This window comes from Barbus barbus (assembly GCF_936440315.1).
Source record: "Barbus barbus genome assembly, chromosome: 12".
Classification (NCBI taxonomy): domain Eukaryota; kingdom Metazoa; phylum Chordata; class Actinopteri; order Cypriniformes; family Cyprinidae; genus Barbus; species Barbus barbus.
In genome coordinates, this window is record NC_136740.1 from 27,291,454 (window position 1) to 27,306,635 (window position 15,182).

General features: G+C 36.0%; 1 protein-coding gene across 3 annotated transcripts in view; it reads right to left on the reverse strand.

The window, feature by feature from the left end:
• rims2a (regulating synaptic membrane exocytosis 2a) overlaps positions 1-15,182 on the reverse strand; it is a gene marked incomplete at its 5' end in the record, with an annotated part of 169,336 nt that overhangs the window by 76,207 nt on the left and 77,947 nt on the right. The window contains 11 exons of one of the 3 annotated variants that reach the window (XM_079430542.1): positions 436-462; positions 1,735-1,888; positions 2,269-2,440; positions 3,182-3,312; positions 4,831-4,878; positions 6,230-6,342; positions 6,475-6,521; positions 7,528-7,651; positions 8,080-8,179; positions 10,157-10,276; positions 13,240-13,433. In XM_079430542.1, coding sequence (XP_079286668.1) covers positions 436-462; positions 1,735-1,888; positions 2,269-2,440; positions 3,182-3,312; positions 4,831-4,878; positions 6,230-6,342; positions 6,475-6,521; positions 7,528-7,651; positions 8,080-8,179; positions 10,157-10,276; positions 13,240-13,433 — 1,230 coding nt within the window. Of the gene's footprint in view, positions 1-435; positions 463-1,734; positions 1,889-2,268; positions 2,462-3,181; positions 3,313-4,830; positions 4,879-6,229; positions 6,343-6,474; positions 6,522-7,527; positions 7,652-8,079; positions 8,180-10,156; positions 10,277-13,239; positions 13,434-15,182 lie in introns of all 3 variants that reach the window. The other 2 variants (XM_079430543.1, XM_079430541.1) reach the window with 2 other exon arrangements.

A 15,182-nucleotide genomic window follows, 5' to 3' on the forward strand; every position in this document is an offset into this window, starting at 1 on the left:
TTCAAAAAAATTAAATAAATAAAATCTCACCGAGCACAAACTTTTGAAATGTAGTTTGTAGACATTTTTTGTTTAATTTCTACCCGAGATAATTATATTGTGACCATTACCATAATGTAAAATTAATAATGTTGAATCCGAATTTTCCTCATACCATCCAGCCCTTCTACAAGTAATAATAACAGTAGACAGAAGCCTGTGTTCACTACAGTGTATATGAAGAGATCGCACTGATCTGCAACAAAGAGGGGAAAACAGCAGCACTGGGGAGAATCAGAGGGCACTATGGGAAAAAGTGGCAGAGTGAGGACATGTTCCACTTCGGTCAGTGTTTGTTTCGTTATTGATGAGAGTGAGAGGGACAGCAGGGTGGATCCAGTATAAAAACACACGGTGAAGCCCAGAGGATCAGGCTGAGCATGCAGCGGTCATTACCTGAGCTGTACACAAATGGGCCTTTGGCTGCAGAAATAACCAGGTCAAGATAGAAAACAATGAATGCAGGACACAAACGCTCAAACCAACAGCTGTAGTGTTTCAGATTTCAGCTCAGTTGGGCCCGAAACTCTCAGTACTCTATGAAAGCATGAACCACAAGCTGTTGTCATGTTTATTTATTCTGAAATTTTCCACTGTTTTGGCTACTGAAGTTGAAATCATAGATACTTTTTTAAAATTTTTGCCTAAATGTTGTCAGTTCTGACAAGGAAGAATCACAAAACTAATCACATGGTCTTTAAGAAAACTAGTGAAAAAAAATTTAAAATCACTAAGGGAATAGTTCACCCAAAATCTTTTTTTTATCAATACTGTCTTTATTGATTTTAGATACTTTCAAAATCTTAATATTGCTAAAAATGTGTTTTCATCGGAACAGATATAGAAAAATGTAGCATTACATTACTTGCTAACCAAAGGATTCTCTGCAGTGAATGGGTGCCGTCACCCAGCTGATAAAAACCTCACAATCATCCACAAGTAATCACACCACTCCAGCCCATCAATTAACGGTAACGTCTTGTGAAGCGAAAAGCTGTGTGTTTTTAATAAACAAATGCATTATTAATATGCTGTTAACCAGTGCCTCTAGACAAAAATCCAAATCAGGAGAGAAATATGCACACTTCAAGCACAGTTTACAAGTGGAACATTCCAAAAACTGTTTAAACAAATATGTTGAGAGTTAAAATACCTTTATGGTGGATTTGTTTATTATAAACATGTAGTTTTTCACTTCACAAGATGTTAATTGATGGACTGGGATGGTGTAGATTATTATGATGTTTTTATCAGCTCTCATTCTGACGGTACCCATTCAATGAAGAGGATCCACTGGTAAGCAAGTGCTGTAATGCTAAATTTTCCCAAATCTGTTCTGATGAACAAATGAACTTTTCTCTTTGAATTTTTGAATTTTCTTATCTTGGATGACCTGAAGGTGAGTAAATTTAAGTAAATCACTATTAAAAAATGATCAGGAATATATTGGGAATTTTCAGTATATTGCCCAAATAACATATCCAGGCTACTTGAAGACATTTGACATTTGAAGGTAATCTTATCAAGCATTTGTGCTTGCATGCAACTAGCACAAGTAGTTGTTATTATATACAAAAATGCTAAACAGTTATATACGAGCAGTACATTTACCTGAGATTTTCTGTCATATGTTTCTGCTTTGTGTGCATAAAAGATGTGAGCGAGAGACACAGAGGGAGATAGAGAGAGACATACTCTGCAGTCTGCGTGTGGGACTGTCTCCATGCAGCGCTCGTCTCTGAATGCAGGGGGAGCTCTTGGGCAGGGGTACTGATGAGACATCATGTGTTTGTAGCTTATACCAGTGTGGCTCATCATCCACCAGCGCTGTTTCCAGCTCTATTAGGATCTATACACAAACATTTGTTTCACATTCAAATGCAACAAAACATATCCAGTTTATCCCAAAAACAAATTCAGCGCATGTCACTGAAGCTCTAAATTTGAGATTTTTAATGTGGCTAACTACAACAGTAATACATATGCATTAGAAATATTTTAATTATGATCAAAATAATAATAATTATGATTAGTATTACTATTGTAATTATTTATGCAAACTATTTTGTGATCTAAACTGTCACTAGTTGGATCTATTATTGTAGCAAGATCAATTTTAGATTTATCTGTCACTAAATAGCAGGAAAATACAAAATAAAAAAAGTGTTCATCTGGTAGAAGAAGCCTAAACTTCTGAATAATTCACACCATGATTCATCTTGTCCTCACCTCTCCCAAGAACTCACTCTCCTCCTCTCGGACCCGGGCCTGGTCCCACAGCGTGATCTCCAGCATGCGTTCCCTGAACTCCCGCCGGTGGACGGGGGAATACATAAATGTCTGGTTCCATTTGGGCTCTAGTGATTTCTTTACTGTTTTTGTTCTTCTTTTGCTTTTGTCACTGGAGAAACAATGATTCAAACTGTTTTTATTTACCATCATGGTAAAAGAACCCTGGAACAAACACTGAACTCAACAAGCTGAAGAATGCCATGGGAATATGGGAATGTTAAGCGAGACATGAAAGATCTAGTCATAGGCTGCTTTCAGAAAGGAATACTGCATACTGCTCTGATTTTGTATTAAAATGTTTGGCAGTCGAATCATATTGGGAGTAAAAAAAAAAAAAAAGTTTCAAACTGACTAAATTGCATTGTGGGACATAGCTAAAATTTAAATTGAAGCTCAAGCACTAAAGTTAATAACTGGAAATAAATACAAACTAACACCAAAACTGAAATAAAAATAAATGAAACCTAAAAATGAAACCTAAATAGTAATAAAAAAAATAAAAAAAATCTAGAACTAATAAAAAATAAATAAATAAAAATAAAAAATGAAACTAATTTAAATTAAAACTGAAAATATAAAAATAAAACATTCAAATTATTAATAACAAGTATAATAGTATATAAATAATACTACAATTATATTGGTATTTCAGTGTGTATTTTGTATACTGCACATTTTTGCCAAAAAGGTCATACATATAGAAACAATATAAATATTACATACAACTAAAATAGTGTGACTAAGGTGTGCCATTCTGAACACAGCCATATTGAACTGTTTGATGGAAAGACCATGCTTTTTTTTTTGTATTGCACAGTGAGTCTTAGTGGCATAACTGCCCTAATCTCACCTTCTGTCAGGGAGGAAGTAGATCTTCACGTAAGGATTGCGTGGTCGGCCGTCTTCCCTTGAAGGCAGGTCCTTTGCACCCAATATGGTGACGATTAGCTGATGGCCGACTTTGTCATACCAAAGTTTGACCTGCAGGGGGACAAACATCAGAGCCTGCTTGAGATGAAGAGGGACTTGTGTTCTCAGGCTTCACATCATCAGGTGCTTCATTTAAACACATGAAACAAAAGAGAGTTTGATATGCATTGTATCGTAGTATTGCACATGCTAAGATGCATGACAGGCCAAGCTCGGTTCTCAGACAAGTATGGACATGGCAGAAAAATACTTACAAGTCAAACACACACAGCAACAACACAAACATAACAAAAAAAATGCTAGATCTTCTAAGCCAGAGCCCATACTTGCTTGTAGTAATAGGGAAATAACTACAATACCTACAAATGTCTCAGGCCTCTGAGTAACACATGCAATGAAGGACGTTCAATACTTAATGTAAAAAAAAAAAAAGAAAACAAGGCAATGTGCTACAAGGAGAGCTAGGTCAAACAAATTGTACCATTACAAAATCCCCAACAGAACCAGTGGTTGCTGTGCATTAAGGACAATAATTTTGCCCAAAATAGAAAGTCTGCAATATTGCTGAGGGAAAATGTCTGAAAACCATTTGATTTTTGCTACAAACAACCTTAAAATCCTTCACATCATATTTCCTCAGGTACAAGTGGGTACAATTAGCTTATTTCACACATCTCTGTACTTGGGAAAATAAATAAAACCGGTAAAACAGGAACTGTTAAAAGTGCTGTAAAATTATATAAGACATTTTGCACACTTGAGCTAGATTTAGAAATTGAAATAGCCCTTTATCCAATTCCATTCTCCAAAAACATGTCAACCAGCTTGATGACAAAATGATTGACAGGCAGGGAGACTTTCTGATTGGCTAGATTTCTGACAGGCTAACATTTTTTTTTTTTTTTCCGCTTTCAAAGAGACATGTATGCTTTCTTAGGACACCTATTTTAGCAGTGTAGGAGTGATATTTTGTGCGTACAATAACTTACAGCACCTTTAACATATCCTTTTAACTGCAACATGAAACTTCCAGCACTGTTAGTACTGAACAAAAATGTTTAGTATAATTACAAATGTGAAATACAGTTTTTGAATCAGTCAGCAAATGAATTAATCTCCAAAACAATGAAGTACACTGAATCAGTTCTTTCTAAACGGTATGGATGAGTATCAGGATTCAATGCAGTTTCATGTTACATGGAAAAAGAATCAAATTTTATGTCCCGACAAACTCACTCATCACTAAAACATTTAAAGAGACACAGTACTCCTCTGCCCGGGCAAACGCCGCAGGTGAACGTCTCACAGTGTTAGAGGTGGTACGTCACGTCTGCCAACACTCGGGTGTCTCTTAAAATATTTTTGTGCTCATTCATTGCATGCATATGATTAATGCCTTACAATCAGATAAAATATGCTTAAAACAGCAACAGCAATAAATAGGTAAAGTCTTTGAATGCTCAAACTGAGATAATAAACAGTTGGAAATGCAGTCGTTTTTCTATTGTGCATTATCCAATGAATTAAAGCAATAGAAGAGAAGTGTATTTAGTAGACAGCAACGATTACCTGAACTCTAGGGTTAAAAGGCTCAATTCTTCTACTAAGGCTTTGGCTCTGGGTAAGTAAAGTGAATGAAAAACAACAATGAAGAGAAATGCAATAAAACTAAAACCTGAAATACCAGTTGTTAATGCAACACTAAGAAAGCCGAAAGGAGATTCAATCTAAAGACAATGGCTATAGAACATACTGCACTGGAACATTTTGATTCCTTTTAGTATTTTCAGTATAATGCAATTAACTGCAATCTCTTGCTCAGAGATTGGGAAATTAGTGATGTGTTTCAATGCTCAAGATATACTTTTCAATTTTAGGATTGAATAGTTCCTGTGCATTTTCTAGAGCTGTGTTTCCCAAAGTGCGGCCCACAACCCTCTAATTTGGTTCTTGAGTTCCATGAAAAAAAAAAGTAGTAAGTTGTTTTAAAAGACAGGAATATCATGTCTTCTAAAAAGGCTCAATGGGCATCTCTTCACAAGAAACACAGCTGTTTACGTTGAATCTCCTGCTCAGCAAAATACAAAGTAACAAGATTGTTATTTAACACACAAACACATACACACAATATAGTGTTAGAAATACAGGTGAGATACAGAACAAGAATGAGAAAACATCTTTTTTATTATTAAATAAATAATACACATTAATTTCGAGATTAGCGGCATTGACCCAAAACAACCCATCCTGCCATTCATCCATGCATCTAACTGTCCATTCATTTGTCTAACTGTCTACCCAAAACTACCCATCCATCCATCAATCTATCCTCTATCAATCTATTCATCTATCATTAGCCACCCTGCTTTCTAGATATCGGTATCAGCCACTGGAAAATCCCATTTTGGTCAACCATTCGAGGAATTCATTGATTTTTTCATCCAAACAGTACTACCTAGGGAATAACTCTCACTTCATTTGTTTTGCTTAAATCAACCAGCTGGTGCACTTTACACCAGATTTTGTCATATTCTACAAGCATCCTGGGTATTTTTACACACACACAATGGGCTGCATGAGGGCTGGCTGTAACCTGATCAGGTTTGAGGAGACTACGGCAGCTTCGCCTGATTACTGATCCAATGCTTCATCTCGGTTTCAAGCTATTTTAGTGAAATTTCATATATTTTTTTAACATATTTTTTTCTTCTTGATGAAGATAAGTTTTGTTAATGTTAGTGCAAAAAATTAAAGCACAAATTATGCAAATGATATGTGTAAGCAATGTTTTAACCATTTATTTTGTGAATGATGGAAATGTGGTTTTGTTCCACGAGTCAAACTTTATTGCTACTCTTCATCCAAATACATACTGACCTACATTTTAAATGGTGCATTTGCAATCAAACTTGCTTTAATTCAAAACACTTTCCATCCCCTGCACAGGATGTGATTATTGTAAACTTACTGTAAGCTGTCCCGATAAGTACTGAGGGGCGTCCCGCAGCACTCCGGGGCTCATGGGAGACGTGACGGATATGGAGGGGCGCTCCATCTTCTGTGACTCAAATGAACTCGAACCTTAGAAGAGATTCAGCGTAAAGCAGAAAAACTCAAAATGAATAAGAGATTCTGTCAAAGAGCTGCTGAAATGTCTCAATGTCTCACAGAATCTCATCGTTTATACACGCTAGACTGAGAAAATGTACTCACTGGACTCCAGTTGTGCATGTGTGCTTTCTGGTATCCTGGGGATATCGCTGCAATGACAATGGCACAGAAAAATCAATGACATGTGCTTTAATGACCCTGAGCACCACATTAGTCTTGAGGCTTATAATTTGGGCAGCAGCCCAAATTCACAATCTAAAGAGAGTTCACTTGGTCATACGCTCATTACAGTTACAATTAGAACGATTAGGAGGCTAAACTGAGGGCAGCAGTTTTGTTTGTTTGGTCATCTGAGCCAGCAGGTACTCTTAAAGGGTCATATCAGACATTTCTTTCCCTCCACTATTAATGTTATGAAACAACAACAACAAAAAAACATTTTGCATGACTTTATTGTTATTCATCAGATGCCAGATATCAAGTTTGCAAAGAGTCATTTTTGCTAATTATACATATAAAAAAAAATTTAAAAGTTAAAAGTTACAGTATATTTCATCAGTATATTTTGTCTGAAAATATCAAGGGAAACTGAATTTCTCATAAAATGGTACCTTCAATACTATGCAATTGTATTGCAAGGAGGTGAAAAACATCTAGCGTATTGCAAAAACAGACTATTATAATAAAAAAATTTCAAGCAGACGGATCACAAGGCTCATAAGCATGTTAGTGTTATGATTAAAACCAATATTAATCATAAAATGTTGTTGAGGCCTATACAGAATGAAATTACAACACAAATAGAAAATTTAACGATGTTGGTTCAAATTAGACAAAATAAATTTCATTGACAATTCTTTTAATACTTTGATGATTTGAGACTAATTTGTGAGTCTTTTTAATCAATTCATTAGATTTTTTGGGCAAATCAGCACTGCACATTTGTTTCTGTGTGCAGCAAAACGAGGAAAACGCAAAGAAAAACTGTGGTCTATTTGTGTAGGCATTTCTTGTGTGATGAAAATGAGATCTTTAATTTCTTCTTTATCAGCATCAGCATAATATTTTATATTAGAGGCATCTTTTGCATTCACAGTAACTGAAAGTTTGTTTAATTTCATGTTACACTGGAGAACATTGTAGAGGACACCGTACCCAATGGGTCGTGAGACCACTAGTTCCACCTGAGGCTCTGGCTTTGATTCTAAAATGATATTGTAAACTTCTTTAAATGTGGCTCCTTGTAACTGACGGCCATTCCACTCTAGGACTTGGTCACCTATGAAACAAGAAAATCACTTACAACTCTGTTACCAAACACTCAAGTAACAAACTGTCAGAGTAATATGAGTCCACCGTTTCAAAATTTGGGGTAATTCGGTTTTCTTTTAAACTGATCATAAGTGACAAAGTGGCATTAAGCAGTTTACGTTGTTACAGAAAAAATAATATTTGAAATAAATTATGCTCTTTCGAACTTACTCAAAAAATCTTTAAAAATGTATCAAGGTTTTCACTGGAATATTAAGCAGCACAACTGTTTTCAACAGTGATAATAATAATAATAATAATAATAAGAAGAAGAAAATTTCTTATGCAGCAAATCAGCAGCATTAGAGACTTTTCTTTCCAAAGCCTTTGAAAAAAAATGTACCAACCCCAAAATGCTGAATGGTAGTATATGAAATACTGAAACATAGCGTGTACCTGGTCTGAGATGCCCAACTGTATCCGCTAAACTCCCTTTCCTTACTTTGGTGATGAACGCACAAAGTCGCCTGGACTCTGTCATCTTTCCTCCAACCACCTGTAAAAGACAAAGTAAAATGTTCAGATAATGAACTAGTCATGCTGAAACTACAGCATATTAGTTTTTGCCAAAAAATGCCAAAGAAATTTCACTGACATTGTAGGTATCGCGACCCTATAATGACTTCATGTTGCTAATGATTAAATAAGCTACAAAAGTCAATATAGTAAACATATTTAATAGTTCTAGGCTTGTTTTTATTCATGTCAGATTTTGTTGTGATACTAGAGTTCAGAAAGACTAATCGGTTTCAAAATAAACTGCATAAGTTACATAAAAAGTGAGCCTTTCGAGGGTGTGTATGTTATTTCTGTCTGTGCTTTTGAAAGAACCGACTATTGGAAAAGGCCTGGAGGTCTGTTCCATAAACCACGTGACCATCATACAAATCAAATCCCCACTAATAGCAGACCAATGCAAACATACAAAGAAGATTACGAGCTGCCTCCTGGATAAAGATGGCTTTACATAATGAGTGGAATGGAGCCGTGTGTGTGTGTGTGTTTGTGTGTGTGTTTGACAAACTGCTGCTGGTAACGGATATAATGCAGACGGTAGCACTGAGCTGACACACAGTCAGCCATTCAGAAAGTTTGTTATCAGTAACGATTCTCTGTTTCTCTCCACTCCGCTGAACAATCCATGTAAGTGCTTTAACAACAAATACAAGCTTTGCATTTCTGCTTTTAAACCCTGGAAGTGCACGGCTCTGTTTACTTCCACTGCAAGAGCTTTACTGTAAGCATGTTTTTTTTTGCTCTGTCAACAATAAATTACTATTAAACTTTAGACTTTCTCGATGCACATTTGTTAAAAGCAATATGCATTCACTCTTAAAAATAAAGGTTCTTTATTGGCATTGATGGTTCCGTGAAGAACCTTCAAAGAACCTTGATAGTGCAAAAGGTTCTTTATAATGGAAAAAGTATCTTCAGATTCTTCATACAAAGAAAAAAGTGAGAACTGTTCACTGAAAGGTTCTTTTGGGAGCCAAAAAAACCTAACTTTTGGAACCATAAGATTAATTTTAATGTTAAAGGAATATTTTGACCTTATTTTGTCAGTGCTCATTATTGCAAGTAATAAAATGTTTGTTCATAATTTGTTTATCCACTTTTAAAATGACAAGTCCCACTCTATAATTGTTTGTTCAGTATCCTGTTTTACTCAGATTACTGAAGTAAAATGGGTTAGGAACATGCTTCGCATTGACTTGAACATAAATATCAACTTAACTTTTATGATTTTAACCCGTTAAAATCCATGGCCATGTTTAATTTCTCTAGAAGACCCACAATGGATATTTCTGCTTTTTAAAAATGGTAGGAAATATGTTTTTTCTGTAGTAATCAACATAAATGTTCTCGACAGAGTTTGTATTAAAGGAATAGTTCATGGGAAAAAAAAGGTTACAAAAAGTACCTACCCTCAGGCCATCCGAGATGTAGATGAGTTTGTTTCTTCACTGGAACAGATTTGGAGAATATCATAATATTTGCTTAGAGCTGCTTTGGGCTGTTTTTGCATGTAAACGGTGCTTGATTTGTGCATATTTCTGTTCTGATTCAGATGAAGCAAATTTTTCACTGGAGAAAGCAATATTATAGAGGACTTGTATTTTAACTCGTTTTTAGTTTTTTAAACAATGACGCAGCTTTCACTTCACAAGATGTTAATGGAGTGGAGTGGATTACTTGTGGATTATTGTGATGTTTTTATCATCTCTTTGGACTCTCATTCTGATGGCACCCATTCACTGCAGAGGATCCATTGGTGATCAAGTGATCTAATGCTAAATGTCTCTAAATCTATTCCAATGAAGATACAATCTCATCTATATCTTTGCAAATTTCAGCAAATTTTCATTTTTGGGTGAACTATACTAAAGCAGGAATGAATTACTGCCATTACTTAACTACACAACCATGTGTGAAATCAAAATCACATGCCCACACAGGAGGAAGAGCGACTCACTTTCAGTCCCAGAAGAGCTCCAGAGTCACGGGGAACGCTGCCGTCCTTCATGCGCTTGTTGAGCAGGATCCTGCCGATGAGTCGATCTCCATCTTTGGAGGGCTGCCATGTGACCGGGTGCTGTCGGGTCAAAACCACAACAAACATCATTCCAGAACACACAGAAAGCTGCCAGTGCTGGTGCGGGGTAGGCTGAGATGAATTTGATCTGATTTATCGCACAAACTCTGTTGTGATTGCAGGTGTTTCATGGGAGCAAGCCACACGTCTGGAACAAATCAAATAATGTTTCCTAGAGGCTTAAGGGATTAGCTCACCCCAAAATGAAAATTCTGTCATCATTTACTCATGTCGTTTAAACCTGTATGATTTTCTGTTTTCCGTGAATCGTGTAAGGAGATGTTTTCTATACAACAAAAGTAGATAGAAGATAGTAGTCATGTCAAATGGTCAAACCGGAAACTAGAGCGCAAAGTGGTCCATATCCAAGCGATTACGTGCTCTATTCCAAGTCTTCTGAAGTGATAGGATAGTTTAGCATGAGGAACAAATTGAAATGCCAGCCACTATTAGAACCTGAAATTCTCGAGCTCTCAAATCTTGAGGGTGAGTAAATGATGACAGGATTTTATTTTTTATAAACTGTCTATTTATGATTTAGCTGTAAAAAAAAAAAAAAAAAAAAAAAAAAAAACTGTCTATGAATGTGTCTTAAAATGCAAGTTTTGCAAATGTTAATATAAATGGTTTTATATTGTAATGCAAAAAACTGAAAGACTTTAACATTAAGTTAATAAGCAATCACATATATAATGTTTAATGTGTTTATACTTTATAAAAAGTAATAATATAATGCCTTGTCCCATAAATTTCCATTTCCCATCATGTGGAAGTCACAAGTTTGGGGTCTTTTTTGTTTGTTTGTTTCTTATACTCACCAAGGCTGCATTTATTTGATCAAAAATACAGTAAAATGGTAACATTGTGAATTATTATTACAATCTAAATTAACTGCACTGAAAAAGATAATAATTTGAAACAATTTTTACCCACACAAATAATTTAAAAAAGGCAAGTAACACGTGGAATTAAATGTGGAAACTTAAGTAAAAGGACTGAAATGGTATTTTCTTGTAAAATGTACTTTATTAGTCTATATTAGCATTTTGCAGTGTTTTCTGTATTAATATATATATAAAAATGTATTTATTCCTATGATGACAAAGCTGAATTTTCAGCATCATTACTCCTGTCTTCTCCAGTGTCAAATGATCCTTCAGAAATCGTTCTAATATGCCGATTTTTTTTGTTATCATCCCCATTTCTTATTATCATCAATGCTGGGTGAATAACTGCAGTGCAATATTAAAATTTTTATGGAAACCGGGATTTTTCAGGAATCTTCAGGAAAGTTCAAAAGAACAGTGTTTATTTAAACACAGTTATAAATTTCTTAACTGTCACTTTTGATCAATTTAATGCATCCTTGGTGAATAAAAGTATACATTTCTTTCAAACATAAAAAAAATTGATGTTAGTGCATTTTTACAAAATGGCCAAAATTACGTTAGGAGAGCTTAACGTACTGAATCCAGAGCATTCATAAACCCTTCATAAATGTAATTTTTTGGCGAGAGTTTGTGTGATCTTGAGGGAGTGACATGCACCCATCACATGCAGAGAAAAGCCCCCCATGGTGGACAGATCCCGCTTCCATCACCACAGCCGAACCCCAGCACCACATCCAGCAAACACAAGCCCCAATAATGGAAGAAGAAACAGACGATGTTCAAACTGAAAGCGAGGAGAACAGCATGGAAAGTCTCACGAACACAAACAGTGGAAACCAGTGATCCATAACATGGACAGCAAAGGAATATGACAGTGGAAAGGGAAAAAAGAAAAACAAACTTTGTGGCAAAACAAATCCTGGCTGGCCGTCTCTGAGCGAGTAAGCGTGTGTTTCGGAGCGAGTCTCCTGGAGCATGAGTGTGTGGGAGAGGGGGGAAGAAGTGAGGATTCCAACCAGTGAGGGGGTCTGGGGCCCGGGGCCTACCGCGGCTGACGTGGGCCACTAACACAGCAATAAGACACAAGGCTGAGAGGGCATGCAGCTGACAGGGGAACCCACATTCTCTAAGTGCCATGACAAAACACACAGTCACATGGTGGAGTGATTCGCTGCTATGTCGACTACGGCAGCTGCGGCTAAGAAGCAAACGATAACAGAGCAAGCAAGAGGGTCCCCAGCTACTGCCACAGAAGAACAGAAATTTAAAGCTCAGGAAAACTTTTTTAAAACTTAAAAAAAAGGGATAGTTCAATCAAAATTGTTCATGATGTTCTGAACCCGTATAACTTTCTTTCTTCCGTGGAACACAAAAGGAGCTCTTTTCCATATGATGAAAGCATATTTTGACACCAACGATGCTGAACACCATTAGTTCCATTAGAGTCACATGACTAAATGCGATGTGCAAGATTACATAAGTGCAAATTAAAAGTAAGAGATTCAAAGGAAGACAAATGTGAATGCAACTTAAATTTCAGTCCGTTTCTCACAGAAATCAACAAACATTTGGGTCTTGGGCCACTGAAATCTTTTGTAACATTCTAAAAGTCTTTACTGTCACTTTTGATCAATTAAATGAGTTATTGCTGAATAGAAGTATTAATTAAAAAAATCTACATTTCAGTGACCCCAAACTTTTGAATGGCAGTGCAGTTTCAGAAGATCTGAAATACTGCATGCAAGTCAAACAATCATTTTCTTTTTTTATAGCTTGACAGCTCTTGGTCACCGTCTGCTTTTATTTTACATAAATAGCAGCTTGGACATCTTCAAAATATCACTTTTGTACTCCACGGAGGAAAAAAGAAAGTCAAACAGGTTTGGAACTACACAGAATGTTTTTTTTTGGGTGAACTATCCCTGCAACATTCAAAAAGAAGATCTGACCTAATATTAGCGACATCAAAACAAAGACCATGTGAAAATGGAACAAAATGAAGTAAATGAAAAGTTTGAAACAAAACAAGATCAAATGAAATCAAACCAATGCAGGCTAGAGAGGTCCCAGTACCTTCTCACTATGGCTATGCTCCTCGTTTAGGGTAGTGCTACTGCATGTATCAACCCCCGAGTCTTTAACCTGGGGTTCACACCACTCAGCATCTTCTTCCAAAGAGTGGCCCCCAAAGCGCACCATTTTCTTTTGGCCCTCAGATAAGATGTGTGACTGCTCAAAAGTTTGTCTTTTTCCCCTTTGACTGTCCCCTACAGACATGGGATAAAAACAGAAAGAAAAAAAAACATGCAGAAGTGAAAATAAATCAAAAGAACCATGAAATGACAAAGAGTGACAGAGAGAGAGAGAGAGAGAGAGAGAGAGAGAGAGAGAGAGAAGAGCCAGAAAGAGAGAGAAAGAGGTGGGACATTAGGCTCCGCATGTCTCACCAAAGACATGGAGGAAGCATCGCTGCTATGCCACGTTGTGTGATCCCACCAGTGGCCATCCAAATCTCCTGCGAGTGCCACACACACACACACACACACAATCGCAGCACACACACATACAGCAGACAGCAGAAGTAGATTGTGAGGACAAAGGAAACATAGACATGTGGGGAAAAGAGAAACTAAATTCACTCAGTCATACCGTTAAACGCATCAGTCGCACTCATACTTATACTCACACTTCCTGTACATTGATTGTTATGCTCATAACCGTATTTATGCAACTTAACTATGACAATTCAGGCAAGGAACAAGAAAACCAATGACTTGCCCCTGCTAACTGCAACAAAACTACAGAAGAGGTCAAATATTTGCACTGCTCGAAGAAACTTGGCTGAAGTCGCTATCTTCTATGTCTGACTAATAAGATCTGAAAAGATCTCGGGACTGGGCTGTAATACGCTTAATTTGAAGGAAAACACACATACACACACTATGTCTGAGCAGACTTGGCTTCTGTTTAAAATGCAGTCGGTGCAAACTCCGAACTCCTGTGTTTGGAGAGATATCTGGTATAACACTAAATGGAGTCACTGGAAATGGCATCATAAAATATTATGATATGACATCACAATCAGATATAAAACCATTAAATATAACATACTGCTTGATCAAATCAAACATGGCATTGTCCGAACATAACATCACATATGGCTTGATTAGATACAGCATACATCTAAATGTAACAACAGATATATTATCAACAGTGCTATTTTTGTAGCTTAGATAGCATTATAGTTTTTATTTATATTTGAATATTTTATCTTTTATTTTTATATTTTCTGTTTAACTTTTTAGTCATTTTGTTATGTGCTTTTGTCATTTTGTTATTGTGTTTTAATTTTCAGTTGGTAATTTTAGTACTTAAAAGTTAAGTACTACTGTACTTACACATATATATAACATTCCCTTGTTGTCAACATTTCTCATTTTAGTTTACGTTTTTAATATCTAATATCTCTTTTATTTTAGCTTTATTTAAATTAACAACTTTTTAATATAATTAAGCAAATATGGCATCATCAAATACCATGCAATAGGTATATGACAACATCTTGTCTGCTCTAGTCTATGCTAGCACTCAAGCCTAGGATCAGCTAGACAAGTCTTAAACGTTAGATGAACAAAGCAACCAATCATGCAGCAGCTTGAATAACAGACACTGATCTACATATGGGACACATTACATTAAACTTCAAAACACCAGGGCCGGTGGTAATAACAGAGAAAAGCAGACTTATGAGAGCTAATGCGTAAAAAAATAAATAAAGCGGAAGTTTGGGAAGAAGTCTAAAGCTGTTCCTTCAGTAGTCACAGAAACCCACTGAACACACTGGTCCTTGAGAAAACCATAGAGTATAATAAATAGTACTATGCATGACAAAAATAACCTGGAAAAGTCTGGAATAGTCTATTGCATGATCTTATGTTATCGGTACATTTAAATAACTGTATATAACAGAATACTGCATATCAGATATAGTTATTTTAGCTAGAAATGCAAAAATA